At 36.9% G+C, this 27,950-nt stretch overlaps 1 protein-coding gene and 1 long non-coding RNA gene across 5 annotated transcripts in view; one reads left to right on the forward strand and one right to left on the reverse strand.

The window, feature by feature from the left end:
• Positions 1–27,950, forward strand: part of LOC110840276 (nephrin) — a 545,495-nt gene that overhangs the window by 472,952 nt on the left and 44,593 nt on the right. For all 4 annotated transcript variants that reach the window (XM_087357910.1, XM_087357908.1, XM_087357909.1 and 1 more), the window contains one exon: positions 18,838–18,989. In XM_087357910.1, the coding sequence (XP_087214036.1) occupies positions 18,838–18,989 (152 nt within the window). The remainder of the gene's footprint in view (positions 1–18,837; positions 18,990–27,950) is intronic.
• LOC147872269 (uncharacterized) lies at positions 22,139–27,931 on the reverse strand. The gene is made up of 3 exons (XR_015537602.1): positions 27,819–27,931; positions 26,225–26,295; positions 22,139–22,765 (listed from the first exon to the last, which is right to left on the reverse strand). It is a non-coding gene; the product is annotated as an uncharacterized LOC147872269 (long non-coding RNA).

Here is a 27,950-nt window from a genome sequence, read left to right on the forward strand (position 1 = left end):
AAAGTCACCCACACATGGCTCTTAAACCACTGTTTTCCCGCCATTGATAATAGTTTCTCTCATCCCCTGGCATATAACATGTCTATTGAAAGAGCATTCAAAGTTCCCAACACTGAAACCTAAATTAACTACCCTAACCTTGTAATATTTGAGATTTTCATGCTATATAGATACATAAAAATACATACTTTGCAATACAATAGCATACATGTAAAATAATGTAAAGCGTGCCACATTAATGTGAACCTCTGGAGGGCAAATAATTTCTCGCCAATGAAGCGTTGTTATTAATTTGCCCAACGGCACGGCAGAAACATTGTTGGCATAGATAAATGCGTTACTTTACGGTACGTGAACTAATGAACCATTGTTCGGGTCATCAGGTTCTGTACTATCAGTACCTTAGTTGCATCTCATTATTACAAGTCACCTCACGGATGCCGGCGAAATACGTCACGTCCCATTAGAATACGCTACGTGAAACAGTGAACAACCGTTTGTCAGTGGTGTACCTTTGCTTGATTACTAATATACGATAGGAGACGGGCTTCAATGTTTCTTTACAGTACGGCATGTAATGCAGTCAAGTGCAATCAAAGTAGAATTAATTATAACAGAGAACGTTGTAGTCATGGCTTCAAATCTAGGCCTTCTCTGTGTTGACCTACAGGAGCGCCGTGTCGAAAAGAAGTCACAGACGTTTCGGGTGAACCTGTTACCTGCTCCTTCAGCTTTTATTATCATAGAAAGTTTCGCGAGTTAAGTCCTTTACTAAATCTTTAAATATCTTCTAGTTATTCACAGTGGATAAATGTGCTTTGCAGATATGGAAAATATGGGATTAATATTAATTAATTCGCCTGCTATAACCCAAACACTAATTTACATTCTGTATTTATTACAGCACGTATTAAATCGAATCTGAAATTGGTTACACCTTATCTTCTTTCATTCGAGTTTGTGAGAATGGTCTTAGTAAATAAAAAATAAACTGTGTAAGACTTGAGGTTCTCACAGCGGTGAGTATGAAGATTTCTGTTTCTGGGTTGTTGCGCCGTGTAGTCTGGTCGATGTTTACCAACGTTTCAGAGGTCATACTGCCTCCATCATCAGGGCGATGAGTATGAAGATTTCTGTTTTTGGGTTGTTGCGCTGTGTAGTATGGTAGATGTTTACCAACGTTTCAGAGGTCATGAATCGCCCTGATGACGGAGGCAGTATGACCTCTGAAACGTTGATGGACATCTACCAGAATACACGGCGCAAGAACTCAGAAAATAGCAATCTTCAAAAAATAAACTCTTGAACTGAGCACACGGTATCTGTCAGTCTAAAATATATTTTTAAATTAGTTTACTTTCCTGTTAGATCACTTTCTTTGTCTGTACTGTGAATTAAAGAGGTAAATTTATGATTTTTTTTTAATATTTGAACACCCATGTAGTCCAGACACAAGTCCTTCGCGAACTGTAATTTTTTTTTTTGCTACTGACCAACATCGATACAGATATACTGTGTGTTCACCACTTAAGTTTTAGAGCAAAGAATCTAAAAATAAAATATTGCAAAAGAAAAAATGTTGTAAATATAAGCGTAAGTTAGACTCGTGTTATAGCTGAAAGGTACATTTTTCTATGCTGATGCCAGATTGAATTTAATTAAACAATATGAAAGTATTTGTGGTATTAATAACTAAAGTTTTTTCAAATTAACAATAACTTGATATCTAAACTGGTTAAAAGCTATTAAATGTCTTTATAATAATTTCATTTTCATGTATAAATGCAGCTATTATTCGTTTCTAAGCGAATACAAGCTTTCTCTTTATGTTACAGAAACAATTTTCGCTTACTGCTTGTGACATTTTTATTCTGCAGTCCTCCACAAACATATGAATATCCATTGCCAACCGCTGGTGTAAAAGTCTGAGAAAAGCAAACTACGTGTTGAGTCACAGGTTGTTGAGTTGATAACATTGTTATCAATATTACAACAGCTGGCATACCTTAGCCCTGTACAACTGTCGTTTTTAAATCTTGTAAAGTTAAGTAATTCTCTTTCCGTCATGGCGTGACTCTTCTCCAAGCTGTAGCGTAGCTGCGAATATATTTAATAAGCAATCGTGGATAGCAAACAATCGATAGTTATCGAGCTTAACGACTCTGCAAGTGCTACAGCTTTACACCGTAAACAATTAACATTTTAAGAAATGTATGACGAGGCCTCAAACTTTAAACGATTTTTAACAAGCTCTGTGTTAAAAGGAACATCGGGTGCCATGAAAAGCAGTGAATTTCTTGAGTATCTGAGCTACTACTAGCTTCTCAAGAACGTCAGTGCTTAGTAGAGTTAGTTTAAAACTTGTTATTCTAAGACCTCCTGCAGTGTTACTGTTTCAGCTACTAACCACACCAAAACAAAATAGCACAGGAAATAATACAAAATATTATAATTAATTACGATGATCACTTTGATAATGGAGGCAGCAAGGACGTCTGAAACGTCGGTAAATTTATACCAGACTACACAGCGCAAATTTCCAGATGACATTCATCGTCATACTCGCCACTGAGAGAATCTGAAATCTTTTAATTTTTTATTATTTGTAGCTGTTATCTTAGCATCAAATCCAACTCGTTTACTTAGTTTAATTTTAAAATTCATCACAACGTCGCTTTCTTCACTTAACACGGAGTAATTAATGTGAAGAACAGTAAATATAAAAGAGCTGCTGTTCCGGAAATAAGTTATGTAATGCTCAGCGAGTCTCTCGTCAGTTAATTGGCGTGAAACGTGTGGAAGGCTCTCCTCCAGCTTTCGTTACGTTGTTATAATGGAACTCATGTGGCGTAATGAAATATTAAAATCAGGAACGCGGAGACAAATGTAATTACTGCGTCTGCGCTGGTTATGACAGAGTCACGGAAACATTTGAGAGACACAGGACGTGCCTTGAATCTCTCATCCGGCAAAGACTACCAACATCCAGAGGTCACTGGTTCGATATCATCCATCTGTTACCATCACCCACCAATGTCTATAATTGTATTTCAGATAGACTACATTCGTTTCTTCTTCATCTATTATGGATTTTACTGAATCTTGTGAACGGGATATCGGATAATATAAAATCTTTTTTGGCTATCAGCCGTGTTATTTAGTTAGAAAACGACGTTTCAGAGATCAGATCCGTCTCCATCATCAGTATATAACAGCTAATCCACCGTATAAATACCCAGCTAATACATTTGAACGTCGGTAATTTTTATCCGACTAACACGAATGATAACCGGAGAACATTTTACTCTTAATCGCCGTCAAAGCTTCAGATATACAGGATAATGTACCTTTACGTTATATTAAATGTAGGGCATTTATTTACCAAATGAGTCACTAAGATGTTCTCAGTGGCTTTGCTGTTTTACCAATTTAAAGATAAAATTCATTTCTGAGACAGTTGATTCTTTTAAACATTTGTAAGGGTCCTCTGAACTAAGGAAAATTCTATTGCCAGGCTTGTTCACATAAAGAATAACAAATCACGTGAAAACATTGGCACTCATTCGTGTCCAGAACGGCATCCTGAAATCCTGTGTCCTTACGCGTCATATAACATACCGGCACTTTAATCGACCAGAACATATTTAGCCGATTACTTTCTAATTTCACAATTCACTGCCTCGCAGATTATAAATGTGTAGCTAATAATAGGCTGCAACATAGCATCAATCCTGCCTCTCCGTTTATGAAATCGATAGGTAGATAAATGAGAATCTATCTATTTAATATAATAGCCAGTGTCCGCGATGCTTGATTCAACAAATGCGCCATTTGTGCGATGCGGAAAGAATTGAAATTAAATTCTGACGATAGCGATTCTAGTAGAAAGAACTTGTTTTGCATGAATCTAGCTTTAGTCTAGGTTAAAAATTTGTTAATATTATAAAAGAGTTTTTTTATAAATTTTGTACTTCCAGCGATTTGCAAAGATAATGCATTAATAAATTTCATTACTTCTCAACACAAAGAAATTTCATTTTTGTCAAATCTGACGGTTCGTACGCCACGCTAGTAGATACATTATAGACGACCGGATTGGTTTTAGCACATCGCGTATAATACTTTATAGTTTTCTCTATAAGCCTAAGAGGGATATCGTAAATTATTGGTGCTCTTACATTAGTTATTTGCATTTTTCTTTGAGTCACTCAGTAAAGCTGTCAGTTTTCACCTGAGTAAAAGTCAGCCATGACCCCTGACAGACCAGTAAATGATAAGAAATCCGTCTTGTGTGACTCCCCATCTGGATCCTGGATGTCACAGGTGATTTATCGATGATACAAGGACATTACGTCGTCACATTGATTTGGAATGTATAGTGTATGAAAACTATCTTCATCCACAAGAACCCCAACTTATACATTATGTAGATGCTAGATCAATCACATGGCAATGCCTCTTCGTGCTAGGGAGGTTCTAGGTTAGAAATAAGAAGTTATTTAATTTATTACGTGACTTGGGACCACCTAAGCAGTGAGGTAAAGGGAATGAGGACTGAACAGAGGTCGGTAATTAATTTTATTCCCGGGTCTAACGGGGCCATGGCAGGTAAATGCCGGCCTTAGGGCATTGCACAAGTATTAATAATTATATAAGTGGCTGAAACTAATTAGGTCTGGTTTATAAATGTATATTCGATATTCTAATCTTATAAGAAAGTATTCTGGCTTGTTTCTTATATAATATATTGTGATTATTACCTACGACAAACGATGTCTAAAGTCTTATAAACAATCACTTTATTAATGGCAAAACGTTTCGATGTTAGAATGTCATCTTCAGGGCAATTTGATAATGTAATATGACAGCTGTGTACTAAAAAGAAATACAATTTAAAATTAAAATTAGCAAAAAAATTAAATCAATTGCGGCTATTTGCATATAGGCCCATTCGTTGCATGCAAGTTTTATAATGTGGATGTCTTCGGTGTAGCAATTGTTTGATGTTGACAACTTGCTGAAATTATCGGACCAATTCTATAGAACTTTCTTGTGGACTGCATGGGGATATTTCATTGGAGACTGTGTGTAGTTGGTATTAATATATTGCTGGAAAATAATGTGGGCCAGGGTAGGGGGTATCTGTAATTATAGTTTAAATTATGGGGGTATTTGTGTTAGTAAATTAAGTACTTAGGTGAGCGTGATGTTGACGGTTGTCGAAATTGTGGCACGCTGATGGTATGTGTATGTGGTGCTACCATCTGTTACATATTTGTGAATGCATACAAACATGGAATTTTAATTTTTCTCGTATATTTTGTTTCAAATATTTTTATTTATTTTTCTACTTTTTTAAAAATGGCATATTTCTAAATTAATAATTTACTGAACATTCATTTGTAAATTTCAAGAAGTTTTAAGGTGTTGAAACCTGCATTATATTATTATTGCAGTTGGCCATACTCGACATTATCGTATACGGTACTAGATACTGTGAATGGAAATAATTAATTTCTTATCCTCAGAACCCAAAAATTTGGTATTTTCATTCAAATTTCATAATTCCCTTTTTGAACTATTTATGTGATCAAAAAACTTACAGGACGCTATACTATAATGTTCTAACTAACTCCTACATACAGCAGATCTCAGGATTACTTGGAAGTTTACCTCCACGCCCTCTGCATTCCTCCAAAACTTCATTCTTGGGCATCGTTGCCTGTGGATAGGAAAACTTTCGTTCTGAGGAATTGACTTCCAAATCAAGGTGTTTTAAATCTGAATGTATGTTACTGTACTACCTCACGGGGTCAGTGATATGCAATGACAGAGTGACAGGCAACGGACTAAAGCGTAGGTTTAACTTCCATAAAAGAGTTTTAATTTAACTCTCACCAAGAAGGCGAGAAAGCATGTAGAATCTACTCAGACACGTGTCCCTGGGACTTGGGGCTCATTAGAGATTCTGCCTACTCATCTCCGTCTGATGCAGTGTTTGAGAACTTTTCGTCTGATCTTCTCAACTCAGTGCTTTATAGCAGGCCTGATAATCACAAAGCATCTTTTCATTATTAACTCTTTAAAGTAAACCGGTAACTGTATCTACCATCTGCTATAACAATCAGTAACTCTGAATTTTGTACTTAACGGGTATTTTGTGATTCTCACTGCAAACAGAATCAACAAATTGATCTTTGCGATATTGGAGTGTTGTTTTCTGTGCGGTACGGACTAAAATCTTAATATTCAGATTATCTCATTATTATTACCTGTCACAGTGGATTTCGCGCTAAAATCTACGCCTGATTGTGTTACATGTTTATAAAATTGAATATTTGAATATGGTAGCAGCTGTTGTAAAATTGAATATTCTGTCATCTATGGTCATTTCCGAGAACATTTAGGTTTCTGTGTGCTCAACCAAATCATCCTATGCATCAAAGCAAGCAAACATCAAAATGGGTCTTACATAATGCACACTGTGAGATAATGCTTACTACAATTAAGCCACTACATACGTGCTCGAAAAGTAAAAAAGAAATCAACGTGTGTACAACAAGCACAGGCCAGTAATACACCCTGGATTACTCGCCTATTTCTTATGGAACTGCTCACTTCGCCGTTAAAAAGCTCGAGGTACGCTGTCCTATCCTCGGAAGGTGAAATGCTTATTCTGATCGGAGTTATTTCACAGTTTCTGCAAATAAAGAGGTAATTTTTTAAAATGAGCCACGACCACCTCCTGTCCATACTTCAGGTATGTTGCATTTGAGCCAAGCTAAGTAATGTAGCTGTAATTTACAAGGCTTGTATTAGGGAGTTATACAGTTTGAATTCCTGCCATGTTAATGAATGTCCTAACTGAAATTTCTCGTGATGTCTTTATTGCCATAAGAATGATGTTATTGTTCCTCAAATGGGCCACGGCTGCTTTCTTTCACGTTCTTTCCAACTTAGCATTCATGACAAACTTTCCAAGTCCTTCGGCGCCATGACACTTCTTGAGGTGCTGAAATACTGCCGTTGTATAATCTAAAAACCATTGATTCTAACGAACTTCTGCAATTGGTCTGTTGTCGTTAAATACCTGATGCCCAATCAGTTTTGTCGTTTTAGCTGTGCTGTGTTTTGCTGCCTTCGTGTCCCTGACTTCCTGAGAACTGTCTCTCACCGACCCACTACAAGAAACCAATTTCATAAGGCCATGCTTCAGACCGTATAATTTCCCTGTTATAGGGTCAAAGTGATGCTGGTGCCATCTATTAGAGTGGCTGATGAACGTCGTCAATCGCACGCGATCCAACCTCATATTTCACACGAAACTTGGAACATGTCGATACCACATAACTGCCCTCACCTAAAAACTTTCATGAAAGAAATTACACCGATCAAATAGCCCCATTACTGATAAACGTTTTGAACAAATAAAGAATAGCAGTGCATTTATACACATCATCTTTTAGCTTAGCTAAGATCTGTACTTAAGCAGGCAAATACATTGCGTTTCAATGTACAACATAAAGACTTTAATATTCATGCCCCAGGCGAGATTCGAACTCCCGGTCAAAGACCGTACACGACAAAGCTGGCGGGCCGCTGTGACCGACAAGAAATTAATTTAACTTGTTTTATATATGTTCCCTTACTTGTGTTTTGCAATCTGCAGTTAACTAAGAATTTAATTAAATGGAGTGCAGTTTAAACAATGTCTGTAAGTTTCGTTGTAAAACTTGACAAAAGTTAGAAATTTTATTTAGCTACTCATTCAGACTTGGACATTATAAAAACACTGACGTCACCGTTGAATGTAGAAGAACACTGACGTAACTTACAAGAAATTATCTGACGTTTTGTGACCTGGCCGAAATATGAACCGGGTACCTCCCTAATACAAAGCTGGAATACAGCTTTAGAAATCTCTCGGTACGTATGATAGATTGAGCAGAAGATGGCAGGATAACAATACAACTGTTATGCTAAAGTTTATTATTTATTTAGTGTTCTGTCTGACGACAGGTCCATATGAACAGGATCCTTCCATCCTTTTCTCGGACTGGGACCTGTTCATATACGTTCTTGGCAGATGATCCAGAAGTGGTTTGCCGTTGCCTTCTTCTGTGTGTGAATGGAGTAATTGTTGGGATGCCACGGAGAAACCGGGGAAACCCCCGGAGGAAACCTCCGTGTTGCCTAGACCACGGCCTTGCCCAACACAAGTTATAAATTCGGGCACCGCCGGGAATCGAACCCGAGACCCCAGGATTACAAGGCCAGCGTTCTAACCGCTAGACCAATGCTAAAGTAGATGGGCATAAATGGCTCCGATTACTATCAAATGACGTGTTTTGGTGTTTTTTGTCCATATCTACGTCAGTATACTTGGTGTTTGCACTAAATATCAATGATTTTAACTCAGCTAGTTAAAGCTTGGTTTATGCAGCGGGATGACGAAGCTTGTATTAACCGATCGAAAAACATTCTGAGCAGCGGTGTTCGCTCCGATTGTTACACATGCGCACTGTGAGTAAAAACGGAGACGTGTTATTCTTCTACGGTTGTACTGAACAGAGCATGCGAAGAGCTTGATGTCTACCTCGTCCCTAACCCGTTATGTAGCACCTCGAGAAGTCCCTATGTCGAATCTTGTCCCTGGCTAATATTACGATTATTTCAGCTCATGTAGATGAAATGATGAATGGGCCTCAAACACTTCTGTACTTTTCCATGTTTATAGTGATCTTGTTATGTGACGCTGGTGATTCTATGCAAGTGAATTAACAATGCTTACTCAACAGTGTTAATTCCAGTTCTAATCTCATTAGAACATACAAAGTTTTAGTTTCGGCTTGTCTCTGAAAAAGTGGTTTAAGGAAAACTGCTTCTCCGAAAATTCTTATAGCTTCATGTATAATGATGACAACTGTACAAATTATTTTGCGATTGGCAATTTTCCGGTTTCTCAGGTAACAAATAATTTGTGTTCAAAATTAATACTTTTCCCCTCTTTCCTGTTTTTATTGTTAAATGATGTGCATCCTTTAAAAACGTGCAGGAAGAATTGTATTAAGGATATGAGGTGTTTAAAGATGGTTCTGTCCAAGAGCTTGAATTATTTAATACAATCCCCTACAAGCGGCGTTTATGACACCTATTCAGTTTCTCATACGACATAAGACCGAACATGGTTAGCACTCCTGCTTCGTATTCGGGTGGTCCCAGGTTCAAATCTCGTCCCGGAGATGTGCTATCCTGACATGGATTATTCATGTTTTTCCTCAGTTTCTCCGTGCAAATGCCGGGATAGTATCTTAAATTAAGCTACGACCGCTTTCTTTCACATCTTTTCCAATTTATTATTCTCTGTCGTCATCTAATTCGACGCTGAGCTACTAAAGAGCGTAGTTAAATAACTATACAAATACGACATGAGGACGGTAGATGTCATATTATAAATCATGTGTAAGTGTGGTAGAAATAACTGTGTTTGTAGGATGTTATTTGTACTGAATAGTGTCGTAGATATAGTGAACCAGTAGCGGAATTTCACTGCTGTTTTATTTGTCTTTGAATAAAACTCTGGAGAACGAAGGAAATGTCAAATATTCACATTTTCTGCTTCGGATTTGTGTCGATTTTGCTGTGTGCCGTCCTGGTCCAGGTTGTCTGGTCACAAATGCCACAGAAAAGTAATTCTGATGTGTGGGTCAAGCTAGAACCAGAAAAAGAAAACTTCACGGAAGATAAATCGTCTCTTGGATGACATATGTTTACCGTGTAAAACCGTTTCCTTCAAGTCTTGCCACAGTCTTTGTACGGGAATCCATTCTGCATTGAATTCACTGCAAATCACCTGTTCACAAAAACGAGATTTCTGATTACGTCAGCCATTCTTAGACTTGGCGGGTTTATACTGGAGCACACTTTTATTGCTTCCATAAAAGTTCCTTAGATGAGAAGTCGATTTGTTCAAGTGGAGATGATGGTTGTGGGAAATGGATATGAGGGATGAAAATATTATCATAATAATCGCTGTTAAGTTAGGTTATGTTTGTTTTTTGTGATAATTTTAACGTATTGGAACTTTGAAGTCAAAGGTAATGGTTTCTGTGCTTATAAAAGTCTCTCGTTAAAACTTTATTCAAATCAGTTTATTTTTCCTATTTTCACTCCATCGTCGAGTATGGAATAATCTTTTTGGAAATTAATCTAACAACAAAAATATATTAATTTTACAAAAAAAAACTGTTAGATTAATGGCTAGTGTCAGACCTAGAAATTTATGTAGACATCTATTTAAGAGATTAAGAGATCTTATCTCTTCCATGTGAATACATATTCTCATTAATAAACTTCATCGTAAATAACAAGAACATTTTAAAATTAATTTTACTATGCACAGCGTCAATGTAAGGAATTAGAATCAGCTTCGCTTACCAATTGCCAACCTCTCATGTTTTCAGAAGAATGCATATTGTGCCTGCATCAACATTTTCAACAACCTTCAAGCCTCACGTCTTACGAATAAAAATACACAATTTGAAATATCGTTATAGCATAAACACTTTTGTGTCACCATTCTAAGCATCGAGAATAATCAAGAGTATGAGAAAAATTAAACAATTTTTTTATAATTATCATTATTTGTGTAACACACATATGGAATTCAGTCCCAAATGTTAATGTTAATTTTCACGTTATTTATTGAGATCGGCATTTATGTTTTTATGATATGTTGTGGAAAAATTGAAATGGAATGTATGTTTTCAGACTACTGCTAGGGGTAGAACTACTGAGAATGGGATACGCCCGTTAGTGATGATATTTGGTGAAAATTGTACGGGAAGTTGTGCTTCCTACGAACAACGGAAAATAAAACTATGAAAATGTGGTATTTCAGGAACGGTCATCCTTCAAATTCCAGTGTGCATTAGGAGCGAATCTCTTCTCTTTAAGCACCATAATATCCTTTCTTCTTCCCCCACATCAAAACATCATCTTGCACTCCAGCAAATTCCCTATGTACGCGACAGGCGATCCATCATGCTGGAACTGGAATTCTGCATTGAAATCGACGCACTGCATGATGCACAGAACTTCGTATTAACTCTTTTAGACCTTCAGTGTAAAATTATGTGGGCCAGGACATCATTTATTCTTCGTCTCAACATAATGCCCAGGTGTCTGACTGCATACGATTTGAGGTTTTCACGACGGTGAGTCTGAAGATGGCTGTCTTCTGGGTTGTTGCGCCGTGTAGCTTGGTAGAATTTTACTAACATTTCAGAGGTGCCTGCTGTCTTAATCATCAGGGCGATTAGTAGCCTTATCGCCTAGATGATAGAGGCAACGTTGGTAAAATTCTACCAGGCTACACGGCGCAACAACCCAGAAGACAGCCGTCTTCATGTCTCAATATGTTAACAAGGCTAGCAAAATATACAGCTTTTATTTATGCTAGGACATTTCGACTCAAATAACCAATCACAAAATAACCTTCCATTTCTTATCGGTTCTCTGGATATGACAAGTGTGGTAATTGAATACTGTTAAAAGAAATTTCTCCTTCAATGTGTGGCGTAACTGTTAGAATGACAGCGGTTTCCGGATCCACCCTTCTGATTAGATTTGTTATGCAGGGGTAGACACGTTCGCTGCTCAACGTTCCCGCCAAGACTTAAAATTCTGTTTCTTTGAATTTTTCTAGGTATTTGTTTTACCTGTTGAATTGAATGCCGAGTAATATAGATGGAAGTCAACAAATAACTTCGTGGAAGAAAGTTTCCATTACATTACAAAATATTATTACGACGATCAGATCAAGAAGGATGAGATGGGCGGGGAATGTAGCATGTATGGGGGTGATAAGAAATGCCTGCAAAATTTTTGTTACAAAGCTTGAATGTAGGAGACCACTCGGAACATCTAGGATTAGATGGTAAATACTAGAATCTTCGAGAAACAAAGTTGGAGTGTGGATTTAATTAATGTGGTGATGAGCTGTTATGATCGCAGTAGTAGGCCCTGAATAGGTGAAAGACTATTATTAGCTTCTCAAGACAGACTCCGCATCGTATCACAAACTATACTAAATAACTTCTACATATAACTAATTAAGCTAAAAAAACAAGAACCAATTTACTAATTGTTTGTTGTGAAATAATTGGCAATAAACGCCCTTCGTAAGACGGTATAAGCGCTGACAGCGCTGTCAAAGAATGCGGCCAGCTAAACAGCACCCGTCTCTTTTTTTCCCGTCCAAAGCCGAATTGGGGTTTCCTACAGCGATAGATCACGGCTGACTGACCACAGAGCTTGTTGAATACCAGGGAGCGAAGTCCCTGCCGGACGTTGGCCTGTGTGAAGCGCATTTAAGCATCCACTGCTGGAGTGAAGCAAGGGCATATGACGAGCTGCTTTAAGTATCTCTCTATTTAAACAGTTTCAAAATATATGTCTGTTGACTAAATAGGACTATTTGCATTTGACTTTAACCCCGGTTTCTGCAAGGTAGTTTGCCCAAAAGGTGAACTCAAGTGTTAAATTCAAACACATTACTTTTGAAGGGAATCCTGAGCTAAACCGGAAAATCAACGCTATTAGAACGCCCAGAGAATGTTCCCTAATAACTTCCTTGTATCGATGTGGTGTTTAAAATGAAGAGATTATACTTCTTGTAGTAGTGAGCCTCAAATTTATTAAATTTCTTTGCTTTTTTCTTTGTCAGAGTCTTACTTTAGTTACAATCCCTCAAAATATAATAGCCGATATAATCACGTTTGACTGTACAAATGTGCCATTAGATCAAAAAGAACAAATAGAAATTCTGACGGTGGTGACTCTGGTGGTAAGAAAAAGAAACGAGATTATGGTGACGCCTGTGGTATGGTTTGGCGGAGTCTGCGATTAGCTGAAGTTTGCAGTCAGTTGGTCGGTTTTGTGTTGGTGCGTTTGACATGGATCTGGCTTCAGTTGATGTGAAGATGTTTTTACATTGAATTTAGTTTGTAAAGAAGTTTTACAAATGTAATACTTTTTAATGCGATTTGCAAAGATAATAAATTGTGTAACTCTTCAACACACAAATGTTTATTCTTGACAACTTTTACTTGTCCTACTAAGCTAGTTATATAATATTTATGGAGTCTGTGTTTGGGATATTCGCAATGGATAGCGCAAATTTGCACAAAAATCTGATAACCCAGTTTTAACCTGTTTTGTTGACACCTGTTGATATACAACGAAGTTTATGAAGCAGTGACCTTCTTGAGGAATTTACTGAGTTATTCAGGGCATTACAAAATCCTGTTTCGATGGTTCGTCACATTTTTCACTTAAATATAGTTTGCTATTTGTCCGTCGTGAAACATTTCATTCCATTGCACATCTCACAATCTGTTTCTTTAAAATTAATCTTTACGCGTTCCCTAGGTAGAATTTATAAAATTAACAAATAATTTTATAAGATTTTTTGTAGGATCTATCTTTATAAACTGGTATTAAATGTCATTGGCACGAAAGACGCTGTTGTCTAAGGTGTGAAGTATGACGTCTTTAGTAGGACTGGTTCAGATTGAAATTCCTTGACATCCAGTAGTTTTCCCCTTCACAGCATCCATACCGTTAATAATAAACATGCAAAAGTTTCTCATTCTAATCATCAGCCCACGAAGGCATTTTAAGAGCAATAAATATGGCTAAATGTTGATACATTTTAAACTCGTTACTGGATGAAGGTAAAAGATCAGATTCATGAAGTCGCCTCATTTATTCCGTTACCCATTAGATATGATGTTTCATAAAACCCCTGAGCTGTGTTGGATATGAAAGCGAATAATAAATTCTCTCGAAATAAAAATTTGTGACTTTTCAGTCTTACGTCCTTTTTCCACAGATTAGGATTTGTGCTCTTTGTCGCCATTGTAATTTTATGGGAACCCATTGACAGTCTATCGGATAAAATCAGCTTTACACTTTGATTAACTCTGCTGTCCATTGGAACATCCAGACCACTTTCAGCTTTCATCTATAATAAATACCTTTTGCAAAGAGCAATTCAGCTGAGCGGATTGTCTTTATTACTTTGTTTCAGAATGAAGTTAAATTGAAGTTAAAAACAGAAATTTTTAGAACTAGTTAGAACTTTATGAACAGGATTTTAAAGAACGTACAAAGAAAGGGTGTTTAAATCCGTAGACGTTTTAGATCCTTATCCACAACATCACAGAGATCGGACTTGGTAGATCAGTTCAAACGTTAGTAATCCTTTTTCAAATTTGAGAGGTCCGGGTTTAATTGTCTGTCCGTATGCTTTATGGATTCCTCGTTCTTTCTAGGTCATTGCCGGGATGGTTTCCTCACATGAGCGTCTCCATCAAATTATCTATTAACTAACAAACGACATAGGGTACAGTTCTTCTTGAGAAGCTAATAGTACACTCAACTAACCAAGAAATTTCTAGACTTTTATGGAATTCGAAGGTTTATTGCCGTGTTCATATTATTTTTTTCGTATCCAGTACACACCATTCAGCATGGTGTGCATTGGTGGTTAGCAGGATTCACGACCCATCAACACATGGGTTCGACCGGTATCGCGACATTTAACGCTCCTACTGTGACCCCCTGAACATTCTTCTGAACAGCCTTTACTCAAATACCTTCAATTTGAATTCTTCCCTTAACGTGAGAGTCCAGATTTTACACCCATACAAGACAATAACTAAAATTAGAGTTTGTACTATTTATCTACTCGTTCATGAGTGTCTTCCCAGCTCATCTAACTCTATATGAATTTTAGTTGAAACAGCTTTTACTAAACTGTCTTTTAATAAACCACTGAACTACAGTCAGCGTTTTTGCATATTCCTTATCTGTCGACCTTGGAGGTCAGTGAAAGTAAAATTGTTCTTGTGCTTAATTAACGGCCACGCCATGGAGATGTATGGGGAAAGTAAAGAAAAGTTCCATGCGTTTTTATCTTCGAATCGCCAGCTTCATGCACAGAATACGGTACACCAGGGTAAATAATACCCGAGGCTGGTGGGCTTCAGACAAAATTTGGATGCGGCGGCGAAAAAATTTCAATGTCTCTGCCGAATACCTAACGTGGTCGCTCAGCCCGTAAAATATTTGCTACGAAAGAAATCACAAATAAAATAATACAGATTGCATTTATGCTACGAGCGGGATACAATCTCAGTATTCTAGCCTTCCATGACCCAAGCAGCCCAGACGACAGAATCCTCTAAGCCTTTGCTGTAAATTACAAAATGTAATGGTAAAGTTTGTTGGTTCACGTGTAATGCGTCCAGTTTGCGTTGTTCAGATTAAATTACACTTGCGGTCGCTTTGTCTTGTACTTGTATCGCGCAGGAGACTGTTTGCATTTTAAGATTGCCAATTGTCTCAGTTCTTAATTAAACCTAACATCAGACACAGTCTACTACATAAGCTTGGCGGACTATGTAACTCTTAACAACGTTAAAATTAGAGAATCAAGCAAACATATATCTACGCGTTGCGTTTAATGTAAACAGTAAAGGGTTTTAATTTCACTGTCCTCCTTTCAGATAAATGACACTACAGAAATAACAGACAACGTTGAGAAGTCAGTTTTGAGGTTTACATCGCGATGAGGAAAATATTCTGGGTTTTTTAGACACCGACGAATCTACACGGCGTAAAATCAAGTAACGTCACGGTAAGAAGTAGGTTGTCATCTGAAATAAAATGTCTTTCTGAATCCCTATAAAATATTTCAAGTAGTCATCGAAGAATTTTCTTAGGAGTGTGTACAAATAATTTATTAATCTAGCCTCCTCCTAAATATAATAGACTTTATCTACACAGTGAAGAAATTAAATTTTTGGAAGTAAAGTACCATTAGTGAAAAAGTCCATTGAAATTCGACGAGGAATTATGTCGATCTTCGTCCTGCACCCATATTTGCCCTTTCTTACAATTCTCTCCTTCAAAAATATTTCTAATTGCTTCCTAATGTTAACAGCACTTTCAGAATAGAACTTTTTTTCATGTAGCGTCATTCCTGTGTAAAAAACAGTCACTGACAGTATCCTATTATTTACCGTCTTGTGCGAATTGATGTGAACAAAGAGGTATATACTATTTTTCGATGTTGACGATGCTCTTAATAGGTTTTTGAAAGTTCACAGTCCATAGATTTATTTATAAGGTACCGATAATGGCAGTTCCCCGTATGTTGGACATTTTTTTAGTTTACTAAATTTCAAATTGATAGGCAGAGTATAAAAAAAGCTAAAGTTAAAAATTGAGAGTGACTCAAGCGTATCAGAAACAGGAAATTACAGTTCTCTCTCAAAATAATAACAAATGCTTTCAGTTTCAACTCCCGATAAATTTAGCCTCTGTTGCTACTTTATTCTACAGCAGCACGCATGTCTTTTGTTTGGCTTCCTCATCATAAGTTCGTGATCGTTTTCTGTTATCAGGTTCCACAGAAACTACAACCTGTCCCGTAAGTTCGTAACGCTTTTTCGTGTTGAAACCGTTCTCAAGAACTTAAAGTATGACAGCTGTACGTTATGGATGGTATGAACGTTGGGGGTGTACTGCGCACAGAATGCAAAGTGTTTTAACAAAATAGTTAATTTAATTTCTAATTTTACTTCTTACCTCATCTAAAAATATCTGTGTGATTAACTTATTTTAATTCTTTCTACCCTCAGTGCATACAGTAAGAATATAATGGGTTGGTCATGCATGGTGAATTTGACTTTAGATCAAACGCTTCTCCTGCCATCATGAATTTGTATTAAATTTGACACAAAATGTTCGCATTAATCTTGTCTCACAACTGAATTGGTCATTTGCACAACCACATGAATACCTTTTTTTAAAGATAATTGAGTTATTGTCACTATGGCAATCACCAGGGGTAAATGCATCGTTTTACACTAGAATCAAATTGGTCAAAACCTTTGCTGCACATGGCAGCCAAATCCAACTCTTACCTCTGTGGGGTATATTATTTTGAAGGGGGGCCCTGACAAGAAATATTTATCCAATTCAACAGATCGAACGTCGCAGTACAAAAACTATCACTTATGCTTCGTGTTCAGCAGGTCCTGGGTTCTAATCTCTTACCGGACATTTCTAAGACTGTAGTCGTGCCAGGGCGTGGAGGAAGGGGGCAACGGACCTGCCACTTCTCTTAAAATCAGTGACGTCAATTATTGACGGTGTAGCTTGAGGGCCAGAGGTGATTTTGAATCACACTTTAAGTATATTGTACATTATGTAATAAGCTTGCGAAGTAAGAAAAAGAAACATATAAAAAATTTTGCTGTTTGCTGATTCTTTAAATTACACAATTTGTTTTTTATTTCTTGTTGTTTTTTATGGTTTAATTATACATTTGAAAGTGTAAAACTGGCATTAAATAATTATATCGGCCTCGTATTATGCGTAGACGTATCAAATCTTGGTCAGATTACTGGTTATTCTAATTGAGATTTTTGTAGTTTTTCTCAGATCCTCCAGGTAAATTTTCTGATTTTATGTTCACTGTCGTCTTTTTCCAAACCATTCCCTACTCTACCTTCATTATCGTCTTTCTTACAATTTAATCGGTTCAGTTACATTAAAAAGCAAACTAAGAAACCTTTATGTATTTTACATTATGCTTGTTGTACCTGAGTTGATTGTACTTCGTCTGGAAGATTCTTTGTATCGGTTCCAAGATGTTGTATAACAGAGATTACTGCGAGTTAGATTTCTTCTCGTAAATGATACTTATTTCACTATTATTTTCTGTTATTTTATTTTTATTACTAATGCTCCAGTATCTGAAACTCTGGATTCTAAGCAGCCAACAGTAAAACCCACCATATGGCACGATCCTCAGGCAGTTTCCATTCTCAAAACCCATCTCCCTTACTGTAAGACCAATTTTAATATCGCAGTTATCATACATTTGTATTAAGTTTTCTCTATAATTATTCAGTTTAATTCAGGAACTCGAAAATGGTACAGGGCATTAACGTTTACGCATATTTTGAAGCTTTTGTGGTGATGGAACCAGAATACATTCTGTATCAAGTTTGCAGTTGAGGAAAATATGATTTACGATGCACTTAACTTAGCGGTTTCCGTCCGGACTGATATCGTCTCTTGGAAAGCGACAAACTTGCTCCAGACTTGGGGATCTTATTTGTACGGTATGTCGTCTGTGGCTGACATTATTTTACTAGGAGACGTGCTAGAATTACGTATGACCTAGGCATCGATGGGAGGATAATACTTAAATCGATCTTCAAGGAAGAGTGTGGGACGATGTGGTACGGTAATCAACTTTTAATTTTATTAAAAGCGGGGAAATTTTTTAAGTACTTGAGCAGCGATTGTTAGCTTCTCAAGAAGAACTGTTTCGGGTCTATAGCGTCAATTACGAGTCGATTTATACTATAATTGTCAAGAAGTGCACCTGATATCCTGACTTTAGTGACAATGTTTCCTCGTCTTGGACTAGGGGCCCTGAAATAATGTGTCAGAAGCTGTCAAGACAAAATTCCACAAAAATTGGGATCGAACCCGGGGAAATCGTGAATTGTAGGTGAGTATATTACTCGGATTCAGCCACAGAGTTTGCCACTGAGCTTAAAAAACTGATAAGCTGTCAGAAAATGAAAAAAATTGATTATTATAGTACTTACAGCTTCCGAAACGTCGTGTGTTTTAAAAAATCTCATTGCCTAATAGTATCGGTGTTACAAATCAACAATTTTCCTACGTCTTTAGAGAAATCATGACGAGATATTTATGCTACTAATGTTCTGAATATTCGTGTGTTTACAGTTCGTCCTCTGGATGTCCGTCTTCTGGGTGAGAACCAGCCGTTGAGTGCAGCCAGCGAATACGAGGTGGCATGCCAGTCGTCGGGCTCGCGACCTCCTGCCAACATATCCTGGTGGAAGGCAGGGCTGTTGCTCGAACACACCCGAGAGAAGGTAAACACTTTTCGCTATAATTCAAGTGTCTACCCAGTTAATGACATGAGCCGGGATAGCTCAGTCAGTATAGTGACTAGCTACGGGCTGGACGGCCGGGGTTCGATCCCCGACGGGGGCAGAGGTATTTTCCTCTAGCCTCTGCGTCCAGACCGGCTCTGGGGTCCACCCAGCCTCCTCTACAATGGGTACGGGGGTCCTTTCCCGGGGGTAAAGCCGGCCGGGGCGTGATGCTGACCACTCACCCCCATCTAGTGCCGAGGTCAAGGCAGAGAGGAGCTATACCTCCTCTCCCCCCAAACGCCTACATGGCGTATAGTGGGACAAACTTTACACCACAACATGCGACTCCTTGCTGAGGCTTCAACGAAAATTACGATATGACGTATTTCCGACATGGCTGTTGTTATAAAGTGAATGCAGTGGGCACACATCTGCGAGGTTATGTCCTTGGGTATAATGACCCATCCGCGTGTTTAATCTTCCAATCCCGTTGTGTAATTTTGATTAAATTTCATAAAAACCTTTACAAAATCTCTGCCTTGTGATTATTATTTATGTCCAACTTCAGACATCAATATTTATACAAATTATAAAAGAGAAATGGGGGAAATTGGAGACAATTATGCAAAAGTCGAAGTAAAATAAAAACTACAAGTCGTGTTTTAATCCTTGATTTAACAACAAACAACTAAATATTCATGCTCAGTGTAAGCAGAATCTTTCTGTTGATAAAAGTGACGGATTATTACAGTCAAATAATACGAAGAGGCCACATTGGCCAATATTACAGTCAATATGTACGACATAAAAGATAGCGGTTGAATTTTGAACGCTTCTGTCACGTGACCTTGTGAGCCAATTAGCTTAAGTCTCTTGCTGTACGCTCGCTAGGTACTAGTGTTCGTGTTGAATTTAAATATTGAGCTCATTGTGTGAGTATCTTGTTTGTGTGGGACAATTTGTTGATAATCAGCGTTAGATACACACGTAATATAACTTCCAGATTTACAACAGAACATTAAACTCAGTTGTCGGTTGAAGTGCTTAAATATCTGTAAAAAGATATGTTAATACGTAAAATATATTACCACGCTCTTAGTTATGTGACACTGTAATATCAAACACGAAAATAAATCAATGGTGGTTTAACGATTTCATCAAGTTTAATGTCACCTTTTCATTGCCAAAGTTTTTTTGTACCCAGGAGATACGACAGTAGAACCTTCCAAAATAATTTAACCGCGTCGATGCTTATAATAAAATGGTTGGTTCTGTTTCTGGGTGGTTCCATTTCCCGTTCTCGCACGCGGTCACACGCACCGTTTGTGCGGGTTACATTAAAAAGGCGTGTTTCCTTTTCATTCACACGTGACGTCTATTGTTTAGATAGAGGCCTATAGGCCAGTACATCAGACTTACTCAGCTAGATGGCCGAGTGATATTAAGTTCGAGGTCGCCCTTAGTAGGTAGACCTATTGTTAACTGCAACAGTGATTTTATCAAAATAGAGTTTTATGCAAATAATATATTCGTTGTAAAGGGTACTTTTAAGTAAGTCTAGAAACATGGGAGTTTCCATAAAAGTGCGCCCGTGTTTCAGTTTCAAATATTTATTGTGAAGTTGTATTCTCGAACTTTAATGAAGCCTCCCTTCACACTTGCTGTCATGTTCTGTTCATGTTCGCTGCCTCCATCGTGCTCTGTCGGTAACCATCGACAAGACTGCACGACGCCACAGTGGGCAGACATATACATATGAACTTGCACCGCTGAAATCCTCAATGTCATATTCGTATCACGTGCACTTATATGGCTTGTAAAGGCGGGTGAATCCTGTAAAGTTACATCATGATCAGAATCTCCGTTGTTGTCAGCATGGTGATGTATTGATGTATTTTCTGGTTCTTGGGCGAATGAATGTGGAGATATTAATCGATGAACTTGTTTTAAGGCTCTGTACTGCATAGTAAAACCAGCCAATATATCATCTAAACTGATAGACTGGCTCTATTATCACCTTCACTTACCTTCTTCCACTATTATCGTCACATCAGATTAGATTTCAGATTCTTACTGTGTAGTGTAGTAGATATTTTCGAACGTTTCAGAGGTGCCTGCTGTTTCCAACAGGATGATGAAGGTAGTAACTTATTTGAAACGTCGATATCAATTGAACTTTTATAAATATGTTCAATTATGATATTCAAGTAATATTCTTCTGTGAACTAAACAGGATTTTGCGTAGTTTTATATGAAATTTGGTCTATGATAAGGCGTATAAGGTTGCTTTGTGCAGATTGTTCAAAGGATCTTCGCAATTTCTATCTGTGAAAACATTTATTTCTGAGCGATCACGAAAACAACGCTATTTGCTAAATAAATGTTAATTTGCTTTTATAAATGGACATGTATTTCATCACAACAAATATAATTAGAATGTTTACTTCTAAAATTGATTTTCCGGCAGGGAACTATAATGAAATGAAATTTCACTCGTGTGATGAAAAAAGTGGCTGTCGATGTGGCGCTGGTATCACAAGTAGTGCTTCCACAGGGACTGAACTGAAGCTTTAATTTGAACTACACGGTTCGTTACCACTGTGCAGATTATAAAATTATTGGGCACTGAAACGAGGTAGCAGACGAGAATGTAAATGCAATTCCAGTCCAGTTACAAGCCCTAACACTTCCTTCATTTTTTTTTTTTTGTGAATATAAATAGAAGATCGGAAAGAATTTTCTAGAATGTGATAATAGGTCAATTTTACACTCCCAGAATGTAAAACAAATATAGAGAGTCAGTAGGAAAGAGTAATTAACTGTGGTTACGCGTATTATAAATCCTTATTATGTAAGAGATGACGGGGATTAATTTCAAACGCAATTTGAATTTATTTTAAAGTGTGATTTCTATTGACGTCAAACAAAAATGAACATAAGCTTGATTGTCGTGCAGAGAATCGATAACTCGATAGATACTCATCCATCATCTCCAACTGAAACTTGGCAGTTGGTCTCCACAAAAAAAGCCTTTAAGCCGAAATTGAGCTATCCATTTTCAGGCAGTGCCATGAAGCAAATAAGAAAACGGAAGATTGTGACAACTAAATCGAAACGACTAGAAGAAACACAGTAATAGGCCAACGTTTACAATACTACATTTACATGACGTGAAAGATTTTACTAATTAGACCGCAAGACAAATCAATCAGTGCTAGAATAAAACATTTTCTCGTTACCGCATATTTGAACGGTAAGGACTGTTGGCTAGCGAGGCTGAATTAGGAGTTTTGGAAGTTCCTCCCGTCAAATCGGGCCGACCCATAACGCATAAAGTCGCTTCATGTCTGCGGTGATTATAACAGTGTTTCTCAACATGGTGTCCTTAAATTGCGCCTAAGAGGTCCGCGAGCTGAGTAGACATAACTAGATGTAAACATTTCGGAGAAACATCCTGTCTTCAGGGCTAGAAATAAAAACATTGTTTTTTTCTCGAAACTTCTGTATCTACCTGCAATTCCACAAGGCGTTCCTACCCAGAAGACCAAAATCTAAACCAATATAATATTTTTGTCTTTTAAGTTAATGTAAAGTTTCTGTGAAATTCTATGTTGAAATGACTGCATTAGTTTTTGTCTATTTTTTCTTCTGAGCCGGTGAAAACATTTAAATCATACATTTCTGAGGCACAAACTAATGGATATTTAAAGATGTTCCGTTCTTTCTCGTCCCTTGAGACATACACTGCATCATGTGGTGACGTCACGGTGCTCCTGTGGAGAGAAAAATAATGTAGATGACACATATATATCTTTGAAATATTTTTATTCCTGTGCTATAAATCATCAGTGAACAGGAACTTTTCTGTAAGGTTGTATTCTTTGCATTCAAAATATTACGAATGCTAGTTGGCTATTCTGACTGCAGACATCAATCTTTACTCGCTATTGAAATAAACCGCTTATATTATTTTAACCCTCCGATTGTTTACAACTATCACTGCCATATTTCAGCAACTGCTAATAATACTTCTACTGAAATCATTATATCCATTGCTGCTACTAACAAATGCTGCTATTTCTACCAGTACTACCACGCCTGGTAATTAACGTTTTCTGGATCAAACGGAGTGCTGTCCTCCTCGTAAAATTGACGTCCGGACCTTTCGCGATGTAGACACTGGGGTGACTTGCCAGTATGTACAGAGAGGTCTACCGATGCTTTATAGAACCCCTTTAGACCATGGCTTTAGTTGATCGCTTCTTGGACACTCCGAATCTCCTGTTCAGTGGGTACCGGGTACCGGGTCTATCTTCTACGGCGATTAAACTCTGCCGGGTAAACGCTGACCACTCACCCCATCTAGTGCCGAGACCAGGAATGTATAAGAGTTATATCTGCTCCTCCCTACGAGCGCCTTTAAGGTGTGTGACGGGACATCTTTACTTCATGTTTACCATATATCTTGTGTTCTTGTTCGTCTAACGTAAGATCTACAGTACAGATAGTTTTTTAATGAAAGGAACCCAGTTTAATTTCGTACTTAGAACACATTTTACCTAGGTTGTTACCGCTCTAATATTACTCTGTTTATTTATTTAGGATTCTTTCCCAAGAAGTCTAACAAGTGTGGTGGAACTATGTAAATACAGATGCTTTTTCCCCCGATAGTTTAATATAGATTCGTCCTTCTCGTCGTGATATAACTTCTTAAGAAGCAAGAAACAATTATTTGTGTCATGTGATATTGAAGCAATTAAGATACAAACGAAAGAGAATATTACATATTCCTTTATAAACTAAATTCTGTACTAGATGTTTGATGGCATATAACTTCCTATAAAGTCGTGAATACGAGTACAGTATCAATGTTATATTCCTTTATCGCCTGAATTGGTTTCTAAAATAAAATTTCGTTAATTCGTAATTTACTATGGCTTTGTATGACAACGTTTCTGCAACTAATCGTATCTAGTAATTACCGGGGATTAATTACATTTCTGAACTAATTTGTGGCTAGGTTGGATTCATGTCCAGGTAGGTGTGATAAGGAGTAACTTAAGTAAAATGTGAGAAATTTGTAGCGCGGTTTGACATTGTGTTTAAAAATAACGCTTTTAAATCCGGATGTATTACATGAGTATATTTATGAGTGTCATATATGAATCTCAGAAGACAGAACAGCAGTAATCAATTGAGTTTTGTAATAAAGACGTGTTTTCTTTGCGTTTGGAAATTAATCTTTAAATATTATTTAGATGAACTTCGAATTTAAACGGATAAGTCGAAATATTTACTGATAGAAATTTATTTCTAGGCTGTTTTCTTTGTGATCAAAAATACTTAATTCATGTCTTGATCTAATGTTTTGCATTCTGATTTATAATAATTAAACGCCAGTTTTACATATGTACAATGTTGGGAAGGTCTGAACCTTGGAAAAATGAAGGGGCGACTGCAGAAAATTGCGTAATGAGAAGCATATTAATTTGTATTCCTCAACAAATAATATTAGGGTGTTCAAAACAATACAGTAATCAATTATTCTGACATATTCTTCGTGATTTTCGTCAGTTTTTTGAAAGGATTGTTTCTTGAAATATGGCACTGCTACCATCTTATAAATGTTTGCCTGATTTTGCTTCATTACCTTCTTCTCATTTTCCAGGACACTGAATTAACTCTGAAGTTGATACAGTATCGTTATATACCTGCCTTAACAATTAATCATAGACATTTTGATTTTAAACAGCAACTGCAGTTTTGAAGCGTTTTAGAAAATTTGTTTAACTAATGTATTAGATCCATACATTTTTACAATAACCACAGAACATTTCTAGCAGAATTAAGTTTCGCCCTCCGTCCATACACTGTTACACTATACGTTTTAAACTATAGTCCTTCATATAAATAAATATACAGGAGAGATTTTATTCCATGTTCAAAATCAAAACTGTATTACAGTGACGTATAACTTTGAATGAAGTCAATTAATAATGTTTTATTGTTTGTCACGCCCGCGAGGCATGTGAAGTTATTGACTAAATTCGTTTGTTAATGACATTTTGTTTAGCATTGCGAATCGAGTACCAGATGTTTCGTAAGGTTCTCATGAATACTGACTGCATTATAAATCTGAGCATGGAAGTTAAACGTCTGAAGAAGAACACTGCTAGTCACTGGTTATTCGATAAGGAACTTTGTTTTCCAAAATACGAATTTTTCCCCATCAACCCTAGGCCTGCTTCGTACTTATTAAAACGGCTACTCCACAGTATAAATGTCTTAGGCTGAAACTGGTATTGATTTAGTTGATATTATAAGCCGTTAGTTACAGTGAGATAAGACGGCACTATGTGAATTGTTTTCTGTTAATTTGAAACTGGTTAAAAATTTTGAATTCTTAAGCATTCTATAAAATGTTTATTTCTTATATGTGAACTAACGAGACAAAGAGTTTCGTAAGTTATCAGTTTCTTTATATTTTTATATCTAGAAAAAACCAACGTTTCGAGAACAATCCTCGTACTCGTTCTCCATTAAACCACCTTACACGGCTGGTAGCCCGAGAATTCATTAGACCTTCTTAATAATTTGACCATGAGACAGGACACGATCTCTTCATTTGACCTTAATTTTACCCAACGGACAACACGAAACACATTAACAATGTTTTTGACGTAAATACGTCTATATTGAAGAGTCATTCGGCAAGAAAGGGGAACGAAAAAGGGAAACGAAAAAGTGTAACCTGGTTACCTAGGAACGTCGTGTTTACTCGGCATTGTTGTTACTTAGGAAACGTTACATTAGATTACTCGGCATTGTTGTTACCTAGGAAACGTTACATTGCATTACTCGGCATTATTGGTACCTAGAAAAAATCATCTGTTTACTCGGTATTGTTGTTACCTATAAAACATTACATTACATTTCATTACATTAACTTACATTACCTTACCTTACATTACTTTACATTACATTCAGCTACCACAGACCCATCTTAAGCGTAACTTATTCAAGTTAAATAAGCATTGTCTTAATCAAACTTTGCGCAATTGTAAAGCATGTATAAAGGAAATATTTAGAATAAAGCCAATATATAAACTTCCTATCCGTATAGACGTATTTACGTCTAATTCTCCGGAACCGTGGTTCCACTGTCACTTTTTTTCTTAAGTAATGAGCGATATTTATTTTGCTAAGCTACGTAAAATTAGAGGTTTTCTTACTGTTCATTTATTTTAATGTTGTGCTGATTATACTGCAGTGGACACCTCTTCTCCACTTCCCGTGTATTTCACTGTAATTGTAAAGCCGACAAGATTTGTAAGCTTTTTCCCCAGATGAAGTGTGTTTTTCTGACAATGGAACAGTCTAGAGCTCCCAGTAAAATTAAGTGACATGTTGGACATTGTGGGTTTAAGTTGGCTTAAAAGGTAACCTCTTTTGTTGGCAACCAAACACTGACGTGAGTTCTGAAGTGCTTACTCTCTCGTGAGAGTCCATGAATACAACGAAGTGTGAAAATGTCTGTTGCTGTCCTGTTTCTTCGTTCACTCATGCCTCGACGCGTTACAGCAGCAATGGGCTTTGTTCAAAGGTGAACATCTCTTTTGCAATCATTTGTTCTGAAATTGGTACATTTTATTCTTTAGCCACTCCACTGTAATGTGAATGGGTGGGTTTGAACCTCGTTTCCTTTGGGGCTAATGGTGATGGGTTTAGATTAGAATTGTGAATCAGTGGAAATGGGAACAAATACTCTGGTTCCTGCTCTGTGTTTAGCTGCGCTCTATTGGCTCGAGAAGGCAATGCTGGCGTAGTGTAAACTTCTAACAGAACTGGAAGTTGTTATATTCGCATGTTTGTCTACTCGGCTTCGACAAAGGAGTTACTGAACGTAAAAGACCGCTTGATATATATTTGACTCTTTACAGCCCACCGGTAACTATATCTGCCACCTGCTTTAATAATTAGGGACGAAATTTTGTGTTTCGTATTCTTATGATTCTCAGAATGAACAGCGATTATCCCCTTAAACAGTATTGAGATCTTTATCTTTTGTAATGGTAAAAGATTATGTTTTCTATGCGGTACGGACTGAATTCTTAAATATTATTTTGACGAGCTAATAAATAATTTAGGCAGTAATGAATATATACTATTAAAATGGATCTAAAAGTAATTGACGGTCAGGATTTGCATTTGATTCTTTTGGCTTATAATAGGCCATAATAGTAGGCTTCTATGAACTCGAGATGAACCTTCAGGTTCCATAACAGTGAATATTTAAGTTTAAAGTTTAAATGCGTCATGTTTGTGTTTTATGTTATTGTGTTCTTACTTTTACAAGTATACAACAATATTCCAAACTTATTTACATATAAATAAATAACTCATATGTTAATTAATTTATTCACAGAATAATGGAAAACAAAACTTAAGATGCATAAAATAAGAAGTTCAACAGAACACATACTATAATAATTTACAAAACAGATGAATAAATGAAAAACTTGCATTGTAATATAAAGCAGTTTTAAAGGAAAAACCTGAAGATGATGCTACGCATCGAAACATGTAGTAAATGAAGGCGCAGTATTGTAACATCGTAGTAACGATGAATAGCGCAAATTTTAAATTTTAACATCTGTAAATAAAGTTTGTGTATAGACCTGAATTATATTATATATTTTAAGTGAATATTTACTCTCCTGTATATGGTGCCGGATATATGAGGGATGCTTTAGTCAGCAACAGTTTTAAAGAGCCATATGCTACTCTAGCATGCACTACGTGAGAATATAAACTCATAAATAATACCATTTTCTGCATCTCGTAGTCTTTAGTTGCTTGTCATTAAATAGTTGACTGCGCACAATGGCTCCCGTTCCACATTCGTGTTCCAGTAGTTTAATAAGCTGTCACTAGGTGCGTTGTAATCCACACTGCCAA

Source organism: Zootermopsis nevadensis, unplaced genomic scaffold (assembly GCF_977971745.1).
Source record: "Zootermopsis nevadensis isolate Lab colony 2312 unplaced genomic scaffold, Znev_1.0 Znev_ptg000029l, whole genome shotgun sequence".
In the NCBI taxonomy this organism is placed as follows: Eukaryota; Metazoa; Arthropoda; class Insecta; order Blattodea; family Termopsidae; genus Zootermopsis; species Zootermopsis nevadensis.